The sequence below is a fragment of the Ranitomeya imitator genome, chromosome 1 (assembly GCF_032444005.1).
Source record: "Ranitomeya imitator isolate aRanImi1 chromosome 1, aRanImi1.pri, whole genome shotgun sequence".
NCBI classification, from domain to species: domain Eukaryota; kingdom Metazoa; phylum Chordata; class Amphibia; order Anura; family Dendrobatidae; genus Ranitomeya; species Ranitomeya imitator.
In genome coordinates, this window is record NC_091282.1 from 190,446,028 (window position 1) to 190,463,189 (window position 17,162).

General features: G+C 49.1%; 1 protein-coding gene across 1 annotated transcript in view; it reads left to right on the top strand.

Annotated features, from left to right (window-relative positions):
* Positions 1–7,722: 7,722 nt before the first annotated feature.
* Positions 7,723–17,162, top strand: part of KCNN2 (potassium calcium-activated channel subfamily N member 2) — a 264,916-nt gene continuing 255,476 nt past the window's right edge. The window contains exons 1-2 of the mRNA XM_069752987.1: positions 7,723–8,655; positions 9,342–9,437. Coding sequence (XP_069609088.1) covers positions 7,723–8,655; positions 9,342–9,437 — 1,029 coding nt within the window. The remainder of the gene's footprint in view (positions 8,656–9,341; positions 9,438–17,162) is intronic.

Sequence of the window (17,162 nt, forward strand, 5' to 3'; positions counted from 1 at the left end):
ACGGGATAGTACGTCATATGCGATCGGCCGCGCTCACGGGGGGAGCGCGGCCGATCGCGGCCGGGTGTCAGCTGCCTATCGCAGCTGACATCCGGCACTATGTGCCAGGAGCGGTCACGGACCGCTCCCGGCACATTAACCCCCGGCACACCGCGATCAAAGATGATCGCGGTGTGCCGGCGGTGCAGGGAAGCATCGCGCAGGGAGGGGGCTCCCTGCGGGCTTCCCTGAGACGATCGGTACACGGTGATGTGCTCACCGTGTACCGAGCGTCTTCTCCCTGCAGTCCCCGGATCCAAAATGGCCGCCGGGCTGCATCCGGGTCCTGCAGGGAGCACTTCCGGGTCAGGATCAGGCTGCAGCTGCAGCTCTAATCCTGCCCGGCTGTATGTCAGATCACCGATCTGATAGAGTGCTGTGCACACTGTCAGATCGGTGATCTGTGATGTCCCCCCCGGGACAAAGTGAAAAAGTAAAAAAAAAAATTTCCACACTTGTAAAAAAAAAAAATAAAAAAAAAATTCCTAAATAAAGCAGAAAAAAAAAAATATTATTCCCATAAATACATTTCTTTACATAAAAAAAAAACAAAAAAACAATAAAAGTACACATATTTAGTATCGCCGCGTCCGTAACGACCCGACCTATAAAACTGGCCCACTAGTTAACCCCTTCAGTGAACACCGTAAGAAAAAAAAAAAAAAAACGAGCCAAAAAACAACGCTTTATTATCATAACGCTGAACAAAGAATGGAATAACACGCGATCAAAAAGACGGATATAAATAACCATGTTACCTCTGAAAACGTCATCTTGTCCCGCAAAAAACGAGCCGCCATATAGCATCATAACCAAAAAAATAAAAAAGTTATAGTCCTCTGAATAAAGCGATGCCAAAATAATTATTTTTTCTATAAAATAGCTTTTATCGTATAAAAGCGCCAAAACATAAAAAAAATGATATAAATGAGGTGTCGCTGTAATCGTACTGACCCGAAGAATAAAACTGCTTCATCAATTTTACCAAACGCGGAACGGTATAAACGCCTCCCCCAAAAGAAATTCATGAATAGCTGGTTTTTGGTCATTCTGCCTCACAAAAAAATCGGAATAAAAAGCGATCAAAAACTGTCACGTGTCCGAAAATGTAACCGATAAAAACGTCAACTCGTCCCGCAAAAAACAAGACCTCACATGACTCTGTGGACCAAAATATGGAAAAATTATAGGTCTCAAAATGTGGAGACGCAAAAACTTTTTTGCTATAAAAAGCGTCTTTTAGTGTGTGACGGCTGCCAATCATAAAAATCCGCTAAAAAACTCGCTATAAAAGTAAATCAAACCCCCCTTCATCACCCCCTTAGTTAGGCTAGGTTCACATTGCGTTAATGGGTTAACGCTAACGGACAGCGTTGCACGGCGAAAATGTCACAATTAACGCCGTGCAACGGGTCCGTTAGCACAACCATTGACAGCAATGTGATTTTCAGGTGTAGCGCATCGCTAGAACGTGCCATTTTCGGCTCGCGCTAGCAAGGTGCCATTCTTTTGTGGCGCGCCTCAGACGCTGCTTGCAGCGTCCGCGGCGCGCCCGAGGTCCGATCCCCGATCTTCCAGAGCGGGGACGTTAACGCGACCACTAAACACGACACCTAAAAAGACATTGTGTTAGCGCAATCCGCTAGTGCTAAACGGATTTCCCTAACGCAATGTGAACCTAGCCTTAGGGAAAAATAATAAAATTAAAAAAAATGTATTTATTTCCATTTTCCGGTTAGGGTTAGGGTTAGGGTTAGGGCTAGGGTTGGGGCTAGGGTTAGGGTTTGGATTACATTTACGGTTGGGATTAGGGTTGGGATTAGAATTAGGGGTGTGTCTGGGTTAGGTGTGTGGTTAGGGTTACAGTTGGGATTAGGGTTAGTGGTGCGTTTGGATTAGGGTTTCATTTATAATTGGGGGGTTTCCACTGTTTAGACACATCAGGGGCTCTCCAAACGCGACATGGCGTCCGATCTCAATTCCAGCCAATTCTGCATTGAAAAAGTAAAACAGTGCTCCTTCACTTCCGAGCTCTCCCGTGCGCCCAAACAGGGGTTTACCCCAACATATGGGGTATCAGCGTACTCGAGACAAATTGGACAACAACTTTTTGGGTCCAAGTTCTCTTGTTATCCTTGGGAAAATAAAAATTTGGGGGGCTAAAAATCATTTTTGTGGGAAAAAAAAGGATTTTTATTTTCACGGCTCTGCGTTGTAAACTGTAGTGAAACACTTGGGGGTTCAAAGTTTTCACAACACATCTAGATAAGTTCCATGGGAGGTCTAGTTTCCAATATGGGGTCACTTGTGGGTGGTTTCTACTGTTTGGGTACATCAGGGGCTCTGCAAATGCAACGTGACGCCTGCAGACCAATCCATCTAAGTCTGCATTCCAAATGGCGCTCCTTCCCTTCCGAGCTCTGCCATGAGCCCAAACAGTGGTTCCCCCCCACATATGGGGTATCAGCGTACTCAGGACAAATTGAACAACAACTTTTGGGGTCCAATTTATTCTGTTACCCTTGTAAAAATACAAAGCTGGGGGCTAAAAAATCATTTTTGTGAAAAAAAAAAGAATTATTAATTTTCACGGGTCTGCGTTATAAACTGTAGTGAAACACTTAGGGGTTCAAAGTTCTCACAACACATCTAGATAAGTTCCTTAGAGGGTCTAGTTTCCAAAATGGTGTCACTTGTGGGGGTTTTTAATGTTTAGGCACATCAGGGGCTCTCCAAACCAACATGGCGTCCCATCTTAATTCCAGTCAATTTTGCATTGAAAAGTCAAATGGCGCTCCTTCCCTTCCGAGCTCTGCTATGCACCCAAAAAGTGGTTTACCCCCACATATGGGGTATCGTCGCACTCAGGACAAATTGCACAACAACTTTTGTGGTCTAATTTCTTCTCTTACCCTTGGGAAAATAAAAAATTGGGGGCGAAAAGATCATTTTTGTGAAAAAATAAGATTTTTTATTTTTACGGCTCTGCATTATAAACTTCTGTGAAGCACTTGTTGGGTCAAAGTGCTCACCACACATCTAGATAAGTTCCTTAAGGGGTCTACTTTTCAAAATGGTGTCACTTGTGAGGGGTTCCAATGTTTAGGCACATCAGGGGCTCTCCAAACGCAACATGGCGTCCCATCTCAATTCCAGTCAATTTTGCATTGAAAAGTCAAATGGCGCTCCTTTCCTTCCGAGCTCTGCCATGCGCCCAAACAGTGGTTTACCCCCACATATGGGGTATCGTCGCACTCAGTACAGATTGTACAACAATGTTTGGCATCCATTTTATCCTGTTACCCTTGGTAAAATAAAACAAATTGGAGCTGAAATAAATTTTGTGTGAAAAAAAGTTAAATATTCATTTTTATTTAAACATTCCAAAAATTCCTGTGAAACCCCTGAAGGGTTAATAAACTTCTTGAATGTGGTTTTGAGCACCTTGAGGGGTGCAGTTTTTAGAATGGTGTCACACTTGGGTATTTTCTATCATATAGACCCCTCAAAATGACATCAAATGAGATGTGGTCCCTAAAAAAAAATGGTGTTGTAAAAATGAGAAATTGCTGGTCAACTTTGAACCCTTATAACTCCCTAACAAAAAAAAATTTTGGTTCCAAAATTGTGCTGATGTAAAGGAGACATGTGGGAAATGTTACTTATTAAGTATTTTGCGTGACATATCTCTGTGATTTAAGGGCATAAAAATTTAAAGTTGGAAAATTGCGAAATTTTCAAAATTTTCGCCAAATTTCCGTTTTTTTCACAAATAAACGCAAGTTATATCGAATAAATGTTACTACTAAAATGAAGTACAATATGTCACGAGAAAACAATGTCAGAATCGCCAAGATCCGTTGAAGCGTTCCAGAGTTATAACCTCATAAAGGGACAGTGGTCAGAATTGTAAAAATTGGCCCGGTCATTAACGTGCAAACCACCCTCGGGGCTTAAGGGGTTAAGGTACCTTCACACTCAGCGACGCTGCAGCGATACTGACAACGATGTCGATCGCTGCAGCGTCGCTGTTTGGTCGCTGGAGAGCTGTCACACCGGCAGCTCTCCAGCGACCAACGATGCCGAGGTCCCCTGGTAACCAGGGTAAACATCGGGTTACTAAGCGCAGGGCCGCGCTTAGTAACCCGATGTTTACCCTGGTTACCAGCATAAACATAAAAAAACCAAACACTTCATACTTACCTTCTGCTGTCTGTCCCCGGCGCTGTGCTTTCCTGCACTGACTGTAAGCACAGCGGCCGATAAGCAGAGCGGTGACGTCACCGCTCTGCTTTCCGGCTGGCCGGCGCTCACAGCCAGTGCAGAGAAGCACAGCGCCGAGGACAGACAGCGGAAGGTAAGTATGAAGCGTTTGTTTTTTTTACGTTTATGCTGGTAACCAGGGTAAACATCGGGTTACTAAGCGCGGCCCTGCGCTTAGTAACCTGATGTTTACCCTGGTTACCAGTGAAGACATCGCTGAATCGGCGTCACACACACCGATTCAGCGATGTCTGCAGGAAGTCCAGCGACGAAATAAAGTTCTGGACTTTCTGCAGCGACCAACGACATCACAGCAGGATCCTGATCGCTGCTGCCTGTCAAACTGAACGATATCGCTAGCCAGGACGCTGCAACGTCACGGATCGCTAACGATATCGTTCAGTGTGAAGGTACCTTCACACCCGTCTCTCACACTGTACACTATATGATGTTTGCACAGTGTCTTACACCCGTCTCTCACACTGTATACAATGTTATGTTTGCACAGTGTCTTACACCCGTCTCTCACACTGTACACTATATGATGTTTGTAGTGTCTTACACCCATCTCTCACACTGTACACTATATGATGTTTGCAGTGTCTACACCCGTCTCACACTGTACACTATATGATGTTTGCAGTGTCTTACACCCGTCTCTCACACTGTACACAATATGATGTTTGCACAGTGTCTTACACCCGTCTCTCACACTGTACACAATATGATGTTTGCACAGTGTCTTACACCCGTCTCTCACACTGTATACAATGTTATGCTTGCACAGTGTCTTACACCCGTCTCTTACACTGTACACTATATGATGCACAGTGTCTTACACCTGTCTCTCACACTGTACACTATATGATGTTTGCAGTGCCTACACCTGTCTTTCACACTGTACACTATATGATGTTTGCAGTGTCTTACACCCGTCTCTCACACTGTATACAATGTTATGCTTGCACAGTGTCTTACACCCGTCTCTTACACTGTACACTATATGATGCACAGTGTCTTACACCTGTCTCTCACACTGTACACTATATGATGTTTGCAGTGTCTACACCCGTCTCTCACACTGTACACTATATGATGTTTGCAGTCTCTACACCCGTCTCTCACACTGTACACTATATGATGCACAGTGTCTTACACCTGTCTCTCACACTGTATACAATGTGATGTTTGCACAGTGTCTTACACCAGTCTCTCACACTGTACACTATATGATGTTTGTAGTGTCTTACACCAGTCTCTCACACTGTACTCTATATGATGTTTGCACAGTGTCTTACACCAGTCTCTCACACTGTACTCTATATGATGTTTGCACAGTGTCTTACACCCGTCTCTCACACTGTACACTATATGATGTTTGCACAGTGTCTACACCAGTCTCTCACACTGTACACTATATGATGTTTGCACAGTGTCTACACCAGTCTCTCACACTGTACACTATATGATGCACAGTGTCTTACACCTGTCTCTCACACTGTACACTATATGATGTTTGCACAGTGTCTACACCAGTCTCTCACACTGTACACTATATGTTTGCAGTCTCTACACCCGTCTCTCACACTGTACACTATATGATGCAGTGTCTTACACCTGTCTCTCACACTGTACACTATATGATGTTTGCAGTGTCTACACCCGTCTCTCACACTGTACACTATATGATGTTTGCACAGTGTCTACACCCGTCGCTCACACTGTACACTATATGATGCAGTGTCTTACACCCTGTCTCTCACACTGTACACTATATGATGCACAGTGTCTTACACCCGTCTCTCACACTGTACACTATATGATGCACAGTGACTTACACCCGTCTCTCACACTGTACACTATATGATGCACAGTGACTTACACCCGTCTCTCACACTGTACACTATATGATGTTTGCACAATGTCTTACACCCGTCTCTCACATTGTACACTATGATGCACAGTGTCTTACACCCGTCTCTCACACTGTACACTATATGTTTGCAGTGTCTACACCCGTCTCTCACCCTGTACACTATATGATGTTTGCACAGTGTCATACACCCGTCTCTCACACTGTACACTATATGATGCACAGTGTCTTACACCCGTCTCTCACCCTGTACACTATATGATGTTTGCACAGTGTCATACACCCGTCTCTCACCCTGTACACTATATGATGCACAGTGTCTTACACCCGTCTCTCACACTGTACACTATATGTTTGCAGTGTTACACCCAGCTCTCACACTGTACACTATGTTTGCACAATGTCTTACACCCGTCTCTCACACTGTACACTATATGTTTGCACACTGTCTTACACTGTACACTATATGTTTGCAGTGTTACACCCGTCTCTCACACTGTACACTATATGTTTGCACAGTGTCTTACACTGTACACTATATGTTTGCAGTGTCTACACCCAGCTCTCACACTGTACACTATGTTTGCACAATGTCTTACACCCTTCTCTCACACTGTACACTATATGATGCACAGTGTCTTACACCCGTCTCTCACACTGTACACTATGTTTGCACAATGTCTTACACCCTTCTCTCACACTGTACACTATATGTTTGCACAGTGTCTTACACTGTACACTATATGTTTGCAGTGTCTACACCCTTCTCTCACACTGTACACTATATGTTTGCACAGTGTCTTACACTGTACACTATATGTTTGCAGTGTCTACACCCTTCTCTCACACTGTACACTATATGTTTGCACAGTGTCTTACACTGTACACTATATGTTTGCAGTGTCTACACCCAGCTCTCACACTGTACACTATGTTTGCACAATGTCTTACACCCTTCTCTCACACTGTACACTATATGTTTGCACACTGTCTTACACTGTACACTATATGTTTGCAGTGTTACACCCGTCTCTCACACTGTATACTATGTTTGCACAATGTCTTACACTGTACACTATATGTTTGCAGTGTTACACCCGGCTCTCACACTGTACACAATGTGCTGTTTGCAGACACCCATATACTACTCTCCCTAATTCCTCCCTGTGGCTCTTTTGCAGGACTTGCTGCCATGAACCCCCTGTGACTGCACCGATGACTGCTCCCTGCAGCCGCACAGCTCGGCACACGTGCTCACACCGCCTCCTCCTAGGACACATGTGGATCCTCTGTTGAGCCCCCAGAGCGGAGAACAGTGGTGGTGAGAGCAGCGCCCCTCCCCCGGAATGCCTCGCCGGAGTGGGCACCCCGCAGCACATGGCAGCCCCACAGTGACACCCACCTGAGTGCTGCCGGCGGCGCGGGGACATGTGTGCTGAGGACTCCTCGGTGGCCGCACGTCCCAGCACCAGGACACACTGACTGAGCCGCTCTTCGGCCACAAGCTGCGCTTTCCTTGTTATAGACCCCGCCCAGGCGTTGACGTCATGCCCTTTGTTTTGGTTCGCCCGACCAATCGGACGTGCTGCTTGGATTCTACGGGAGCTGAGATGGGCCCTTCCTCCCGGACTGAGGACTTCCCCATCCCTGAGAGCACGCATTGCGCTGGGCGCACAGCCTGGCGATCCTCCTGCAGCTTTAACAGCTCTGACATGGAAACATCGCTGCAGTTCCAGCCCGGCTTCTTCCCAGAGCAGCCGCCTCCTCCCTCTCCTCCTCCTCAGCAGCACAGTCCGGGCGAGCAGCTCTTCTTCCAGCAGGACGGCCCGTGCCTACAGTGCAACAGCTGCTCCCAGCACGGGGACCACCTGCCGCTTCTCCGCACCTCGTCCCCCATAACCGCCGGCGCGTTCCGCACTAACTCTTCCCCGCTGTCGTCGTCCTCCTCCCGGCAGGGCAGCCAGCTGAACGTGAGTGAGCTGACGCCTTCCAGCCATGCCAGCTCCTCCAGAGCCCCGCAGCCCCAGTACCAGCAGTGCCACAGCCGGCAGCAGGCGAGTCCCAGCAGCCAGCGCCGGGAGAGCAACCCCTTCACGGAAATAGCCATGAGCAGCTGCAGGTACAACGGCGGCGTGATGCGACCGCTGAGCAGCCTGAGCGCGTCCCGCCGGAACCTCCACGAGCTGGACGCCGAGTCCCAGCCCCTGCAGCCGGCGGCCGCCCCGGAGATCGTCGTGTCCAAGCCCGAGCACAACTCCAACAACCTGGTGCCGTACAGCGGCGGCTCCGGGCAGGCGGCGGCGGGCGGCGGCAGCAAGTCCAGCAAGAAGAAGAACCAGAACATCGGCTACAAGCTCGGGCACCGGAGAGCGCTGTTCGAGAAGCGGAAGCGCCTGAGCGACTACGCGCTGATCTTCGGGATGTTCGGGATCGTGGTGATGGTCATAGAGACCGAGCTGTCCTGGGGGGCCTACGACAAGGTGGGCACGGGGAACCATGGCACTCTTCAGATAAGGGGGGTTCGGAGGCTTTTTCTTGAAGAGGTATTGAAAAACTTCTGGAGTGAAGAAAGTGCCCGTCCCTTCTCCAAACCAAGGACTGTCCTATCAAAGCATCCTGAGGGAAAACACAACTCTCCCAAAACTTTTCAAAACCTCTTCAGGACAAGAAAATCTCCAAATCGCCAACCTCACCCTTCCAAAAAAGGTTTCCACCTGAAACCATCTCAGTGTGAACACAGCCTAAGCCTCTGTCCTGTGCACATGTCCCCCTGTAATCAGCCAGTGCAGGGGCTGGTGGAGGTCTGGGTCACCTTCACCCTGTGTGCCTCCTTATCTCAGTGCAGGGGCTGGCAGAGGTCTGGGTCACCTTCACCCTGTGTGCCTCCTTATCTCAGTGCAGGGGCTGGTGGAGGTCTGGGTCACCTTCACCCTGTGTGCCTCCTTATCTCAGTGCAGGGGCTGGCGGAGGTCTGGGTCACCTTCACCCTGTGTGCCTCCTTATCTCAGTGCAGGGGCTGGTGGAGGTCTGGGTCACCTTCACCCTGTGTGCCTCCTTATATCAGGGGGCTCTGCCAGCCCCTGCAGCTCAGCTCACATTGTGCCCCCACACCCTTGCCCCGGCCTCCTCGTGTCTTCTCTGACCACTGCATCTGTTTCTATTGCAGGGCTCGCTCTACTCATTAGCTCTGAAATGCCTTATAAGCCTCTCCACCATCATTCTGCTTGGTCTTATTATTGTGTACCACGCAAGGGAGATCCAGGTAAATATTATGACTTTCCAATGTTTTCCTTAAAGTGAAGATGATTTTTTGTTGTATGCACCTGAATGCAATCCACGACATTTCCGTTATTATGTCCTGTCCTACAGAATGTACAATAGGTCTAGAGGTTTCTGGTTCTGGGTGGACTCAGTGTGATAAGTGGGGCGTCCACAGCTCGTGCTTTCTGAGTGGATAGTGTCATTAACCCCTTGTTTGTTCGGGGAGTAAAACTTCTTTATGGCTCAGAGCATCTTATCCTAACTCCATGGACTGGGTGTAGTAAATCATGTGGGTTCTGACCCTGCTGGGGAGAAGTCACTCCTGTCAGTTATCTTCCGTGTCCCCAATGTCTTACTTTTAGTAATTAATTCGGTTTTACTTCCATAACTGATCCATTTTGGAATTGGAATAATTGAACTGAATTGATTGCACATGATGAAGGTGTTGATGTGTGGTGTGCTGTAATGTGGGCACATTGTTACAGAACTTATATGTGAATGGAGTAGCCGTCTTCTCGTTATTTCAGAATGTTCATGTACAAATTAGCAGGTGATGCAAATGCGCAAGAAAGGATGTTGGGCTAGTAAGTGACTCACATTTCCGTCATGTTTTGGCTGCAGAGTACAGAGATATTGTCATTTTATTCCTGTTCTGTGTGAATAGATGTAGCAGAGCTAAGCTTGTCATTTATCCCTTTCCCTGCACACTCCCTCAGTGTCAGACACTGCTTAATTAATTACTACTGCAATGGGCATTATTAATGTGCCGAATGTCAGCTTTTTCACATCTTTAGATTTTCTTCATTACTTTAAAGCCATAAATCCCGAGCTCATGTGTCAATTCTGGAACCTAATTCGTTTCAAGGACAATTTGTGATACATAATAGATACAATGCTGCTCCTCAAGATGTTCTGTGCAGGGAACTTAGAATTTAGGCATCAGAGCGTGGATTATTACCTTCAATATCTGGCGTAGAGAGATTTCAGCACCAGGGAGAGCGCCTCACAATTAGGATGTGGAGCTCCGGGCTGCGGGCGAGGAGCTTTCAGCACCAGGGAGAGCACTGCACAGTGTCGGGACCTGCCATTGTGAGGGACCTGCCATCCCCTGCCCGTGAGCTTGACCTGCCATCCCCTGCCCGTGAGCTTGACCTGCCCGTGAGCTTGACCTGCCATCCCCTGCCCGTGTGCTTGACCTGCCATCCCCTGCCCGTGTGCTTGACCTGCCATCCCCTGCCCGTGTGCTTGACCTGCCATCCCCTGCCCGTGAGCTTGACCTGCCATCCCCTGCCCGTGTGCTTGACCTGCCCGTGAGCTTGACCTGCCATCCCCTGCCCGTGAGCTTGACCTGCCATCCCCTGCCCGTGTGCTTGACCTGCCATCCCCTGCCCGTGTGCTTGACCTGCCATCCCCTGCCCGTGTGCTTGACCTGCCATCCCCTGCCCGTGTGCTTGACTTGCCATCCCCTGCCAGTGTGCGGGACCTGTCATCCTCTGCCCGTGTGCGGGACCTGCCATCCTCTGCTAGTGTGCTGGGCCTGCCATCCCCTGCCAGTGTGCTGGACCTGTCGTCCTCTGCCCGTGTGCGGGACCTGCCATCCCCTGCCAGTGTGCTGGACCGGCCATCCCCTGCCAGTGTGCGGGACCTGTCATCCTCTGCCCGTGTGCGGGGCCTGCCATCCTCTGCCCGTGTGCGGGGCCTGCCATTCTCTGCCCGTGTGCGGGACCTGTCATCTTCTGCCCGTGTGCGGGACCTGTCATCTTCTGCCCGTGTGTGGGACATATCCTTATCTGTCCGTGTGCGGAACCTGTCCTTATCTGCCCGTGTGCGGGACCTGTCCTTATCTGCCCGTGTGCGGAACCTGTCCTTATCTGCCCATGTGCAGGACCTGTCATCCCCTGCCCATGTGTGGGACCTGTCGTCCTCTGCCTGTGTGTGGGACGTGTCATCCTCTGCCCGTGTGTGGGACCTGTCATCCCCTGCCCATGTGTGGGACCTGCCATTCTCTGCCCGTGTGCGGGACATGTCCTTATCTGTCCGTGTGCGGAACCTGTCCTTATCTGCCCGTGTGCGGGACCTGCCATCCCCTGCCCGTGTGCGTGACGTGTCATCCTCTGCCCGTGTGCGGGACCTGCCATTCTCTGCCCGTGTGCGGGACCTGTCGTCCTCTGCCCATGTGCGGGACCTGTCGTCCTCTGCCCGTGTGCGGGACCTGCCGTCCTCTGCCCGTGTGCAGGACCTGTCATCCTCTGCCCGTGTGCAGGACCTGTCCTTATCTGCCCGTGTGCGGGACGTTTTATCCTCTGCCTGTGTGCGGGACCTGTCGTCCTCTGCCCGTGTGCGGGACCTGCCGTCCTCTGCCCGTGTGCAGGACCTGTCGTCCTCTGCCCGTGTGCAGGACCTGTCCTTATCTGCCCGTGTGCGGGACGTTTTATCCTCTGCCTGTGTGCGGGACCTGTCATCCTCTGCCCGTGTGCGTGACGTGTCATCCTCTGCCCATGTGCGTGACCTGCTATTCTCTGCCCGTGTGCGGGACCTGTCCTTATCTGCCCGTGTGCGGGACGTGCCATCCCCTGCCAGTGTGCGGGACCTGTCATTCTTTGCCCGTGTGTGGGGCCTGCCATTCTCTGCCCATGTGCGGGACCTGTCATCTTCTGCCCGTGTGCGGGACCTGCCATTCTCTGCCCGTGTGCGGGACCTGCCATTCTCTGCCCGTGTGCGGGACCTGCCGTCCTCTGCCCGTGTGCGGGACCTGTCATCCTCTGCCCGTGTGCGGGACCTGTCGTCCTCTGCCCGTGTGCGGGACCTGTCATCCTCTGCCCGTGTGTGGGACGTGTCATCCTCTGCCCGTGTGTGGGACGTGTCATCCTCTGCTCGTGTGTGGGACGTGTCATCCTCTGCCCGTGTGCGGGACCTGCCATCCTCTGCCCGTGTGCGGGACCATCCATTCTCTGCCCGTCTGCGGGACCTGTCGTCCTCTGCCCGTGTGTGGGACGTGTCATCCTCTGCCCGTGTGTGGGACGTGTCATCCTCTGCTCGTGTGCGGGACCTGCCATTCTCTGCCCGTGTACGGGACCTGTCATCCTCTGCCCGTGTGCGGGACCTGCCATCCTCTGCCCGTGTACGGGACCTGTCATCCTCTGCCCGTGTGTGGGACCTGCCATCCTCTGCCAGTGTGCGGGACCTGCCATTCTCTGCCCCTGTGCTGTCCCAGGTGAAAACCCACAGACTGATGCCCCACAATCTATGAATATCCTATATCGCTCATCCCCACTTCTACTACAGAGTGATCCTTGTTCTCTGGCACAGTCAGCACTATGGAGAGCTCCATGTACAGGACTTTCTGCAGACCACATACCGCTCTTGCACTTGTTACTTTACATCACTTGCAGTTTTTCTGCACTAGGAGAATATCCTGTACATTTAATATATAGACACTTTGTTATTATCCTCTGTCTTCTAGTCCTACATATGATGCTTTCCGCACCTCTGGGAGCGCCTTGCACTTTCCCAATACTACTCTACTCTTGTAATATGCAGACTGCAGAGCAGTCAGTAACATGGAGAGCTCCCTGCTCGCCTGTACTGCTCTCACTGCTGGCATGGTCTTGTCTCATGCAGATTACATGGAGAGATCATTGTGCGTTTATTATATTTGGTTCTGTCTTGTTATTTCTTTCATGTTCTACAATGCACAAGGGAGATCATTTTCTACTGTTGTCTATAGTATTCACCCCCTAAAGATATATTACACCTTTCATACAGTTATTGATTAAAGAAGACTCCAGAGTAACCTACGCATCCTTCACTACACGCATTATTAGAGTTGTCATGCTCTTCTCATTTGCATGATTGAGAATCTTATATATGATATTAATGTTTCTGTACAATACAGAACAGTCAACATCAGGGAGACCTAAATGTGCATATTATACTAAATGCAATATTATTCTGTTTCTGCTCATGCTGCCTATGTGTACATCATACAAGGCAATAGCAGCCATTATGCTTCAGTAGAATGTAGATTGATCAGTTTGCAGTTCCACTAGCAGCTGACTGCATACACTATACAGTGTTAGCATTGCTTTTATGGCTGTGTCCTTAGCATCACAAAGATCCTGCCACACATATGCCCACAATATCATTATTTAACTGTTCTCATGCCAGTCCTATGTGCACTGCAGAGCGTTCAGCACCCAAGGGAGCTCCCTGTATATATTTAATTACTTGCAGTGATACTCATGTTCTCACGCCCTTGACCTATGTAGACTGCAATTATTTCAGTACCAGAGACAGCTTTCTGTAGATATTATATTACATACAGGGTTATTTCTGTCTATATGTCCTGGCCACATATATAGTGCCCACCAATCTACACCACAGAAAGCTCTGTACTAATACACAGACACCCTACATTTGTAAAACTGTCCTCATGTTCATTGTTCCATGTAAAATATTAAGCCTTCATTAGCATGGAGCTTCTTCTACATGTTACATGTAAATCTCAGGACCCCTAGATTCTCCCTGCACATTTATAATACTACATACAGTGCTATTACAGCTCTCATACCTTTGTCGTGTGTAATCTGTGCTGCTTCTAGAACCGTGGAGAACTTTCTGCAGATATATCACCTCATTCATATCATATGTAATCTGCTGAGCTTTTAGGACCACTGATGGTTTTTCACACGCCTGATGTTATTACAGCTCTCATACCCTTGAGCTCCAGTATGTTGTGTGTAAAGCTTCCAGGACTACAGAGCCTCCTATGCATGTTATACTGCATACAGTTATTACAGCTCCCATGTTATTGTGCTGTGTGGTCTGTAATGTTCTCAGGACCATGGAGAGCTTTCTATCACTGCACCTATTATTCTGCATACAGAGTTATTACAGCTTCCAGGACCCCGGAGAGCTCTCAGTACACATCATGATGCACACCGTATTACTGCAGCTTCCAGGACCAGGGAGAGCGGTCTGTACTCTTTTGATATCATGCTGCATACATTATTAGTACAGCTCTCAGGACCACATACAGTCTTATCACAGCTCTCAGGACCACATACGGTCTTATCACAGCTCTCAGGACCACATACAGCATTATCACAGCTCTCAGGACCACATACAGTCTTATCACAGCTCTCAGGACCCCATACAGCATTATCACAGATCCCAGGACCACATACAGTCTTATCACAGCTCTCAGGACCACATACAGCATTATCACAGCTCTCAGGACCACATACAGTCTTATCACAGCTCTCAGGACCCCATACAGTCTTATCACAGCTTTCAGGACCCCATACAGTCTTATCACAGCTCTCAGGACCACATACGATCTTATCACAGATCCCAGGACCACATACGGTCTTATCACAGCTCTCAGGACCCCATACAGTCTTATCACAGCTCTCAGGACCCCATACAGCATTATCACAGCTCTCAGGACCCCATACAGCATTATCACAGCTCTCAGGACCACATAGTCTTATCACAGCTCTCATGACCACATACAGCATTATCACAGCTCTCAGGACCCCATACAGCATTATCACAGCTCTCAGGACCACATACAGTCTTATCACAGCTCTCAGGACCACATACAGCATTATCACAGCTCTCAGGACCACATACAGTCTTATCACAGCTCTCAGGACCCCATACAGCATTATCACAGCTCTCAGGACCACATACAGTCTTATCACAGCTCTCAGGACCACATACAGTCTTATCACAGCTCTCAGGACCACATACAGTCTTATCACAGCTCTCAGGACCACATACAGCATTATCACAGCTCTCAGGACCCCATACAGTCTTATCACAGCTCTCAGGACCACATACAGTCTTATCACAGCTCTCAGGCCCACATACAGCATTATCACAGCTCTCAGGACCACATACAGCATTATCACAGCTCTCAGGACCCCATACGGTCTTATCACAGCTCTCAGGACCACATACGGTCTTATCACAGCTCTCAGGACCCCATACAGTCTTATCACAGCTCTCAGCACCACATACGATCTTATCACAGATCCCAGGACCACATACAGTCTTATCACAGCTCTCAGGACCACATACAGTCTTATCACAGCTCTCAGGACCACATACAGTCTTATCACAGCTCTCAGGACCCCATACAGTCTTATCACAGCTCTCAGGACCCCATACAGTCTTATCACAGCTCTCAGGACCACATACGATCTTATCACAGATCCCAGGACCACATACGGTCTTATCACAGCTCTCAGGACCCCATACAGTCTTATCACAGCTCTCAGGACCACATACGGTCTTATCACAGCTCTCAGGACCCCATACAGCATTATCACAGCTCTCAGGACCACATAGTCTTATCACAGCTCTCATGACCACATACAGCATTATCACAGCTCTCAGGACCCCATACAGCATTATCACAGCTCTCAGGACCACATACAGTCTTATCACAGCTCTCAGGACCACATACAGCATTATCACAGCTCTCAGGACCACATACAGTCTTATCACAGCTCTCAGGACCCCATACAGCATTATCACAGCTCTCAGGACCACATACAGTCTTATCACAGCTCTCAGGCCCACATACAGTCTTATCACAGCTCTCAGGACCACATACAGTCTTATCACAGCTCTCAGGACCACATACAGCATTATCACAGCTCTCAGGACCACATACAGTCTTATCACAGCTCTCAGGACCACATACAGCATTATCACAGCTCTCAGGACCACATACAGTCTTATCACAGCTCTCAGGACCCCATACAGCATTATCACAGCTCTCAGGACCACATACAGTCTTATCACAGCTCTCAGGCCCACATACAGTCTTATCACAGCTCTCAGGACCACATACAGTCTTATCACAGCTCTCAGGACCACATACAGCATTATCACAGCTCTCAGGACCACATACAGTCTTATCACAGCTCTCAGGACCCCATACAGCATTATCACAGCTCTCAGGACCACATACAGCATTATCACAGCTCTCAGGACCACATATAGTCTTATCACAGCTCTCAGGACCACATACAGTCTTATAACAGCTCTCAGGACCACATACAGTCTTATCACAGCTCTCAGGACCACATACAGCATTATCACAGCTCTCAGGACCCCATACAGTCTTATCACAGCTCTCAGGACCACATACAGTCTTATCACAGCTCTCAGGCCCACATACAGCATTATCACAGCTCTCAGGACCACATACAGCATTATCACAGCTCTCAGGACCCCATACAGCATTATCACAGCTCTCAGGACCCCATACAGCATTATCACAGCTCCCAGGACCACATACAGTCTTATCACAGCTCTCAGGACCACATACAGCATTATACCAGCTGCCTGCCCCCCTACAGTCTTATCACAGCTCTCAGGACCTCATACAGCATTATACCAGCTGTCTGCCCCCCTACAGTCTTATCACAGCTCTCAGGACCACATACGGTCTTATCACAGCTCTCAGGACCACATACAGCATTATCACAGCTCTCAGGACCCCATACAGCATTATACCAGCTGTCCCCCCCCCCTCCCCTCCCCCCTCAGCATTATCACAGCTCTCGGGACCCCATACAGCATTATACCAGCTGTCTGCCCCCCCCCCCCCCCCTACACAGCATTATCACAGCTCTCAGGACCCCATATAGCATTATACCAGCAGTCTGCCCCCCCTACACAGCATTATCACAGCTCTCGGGACCCCATAGAG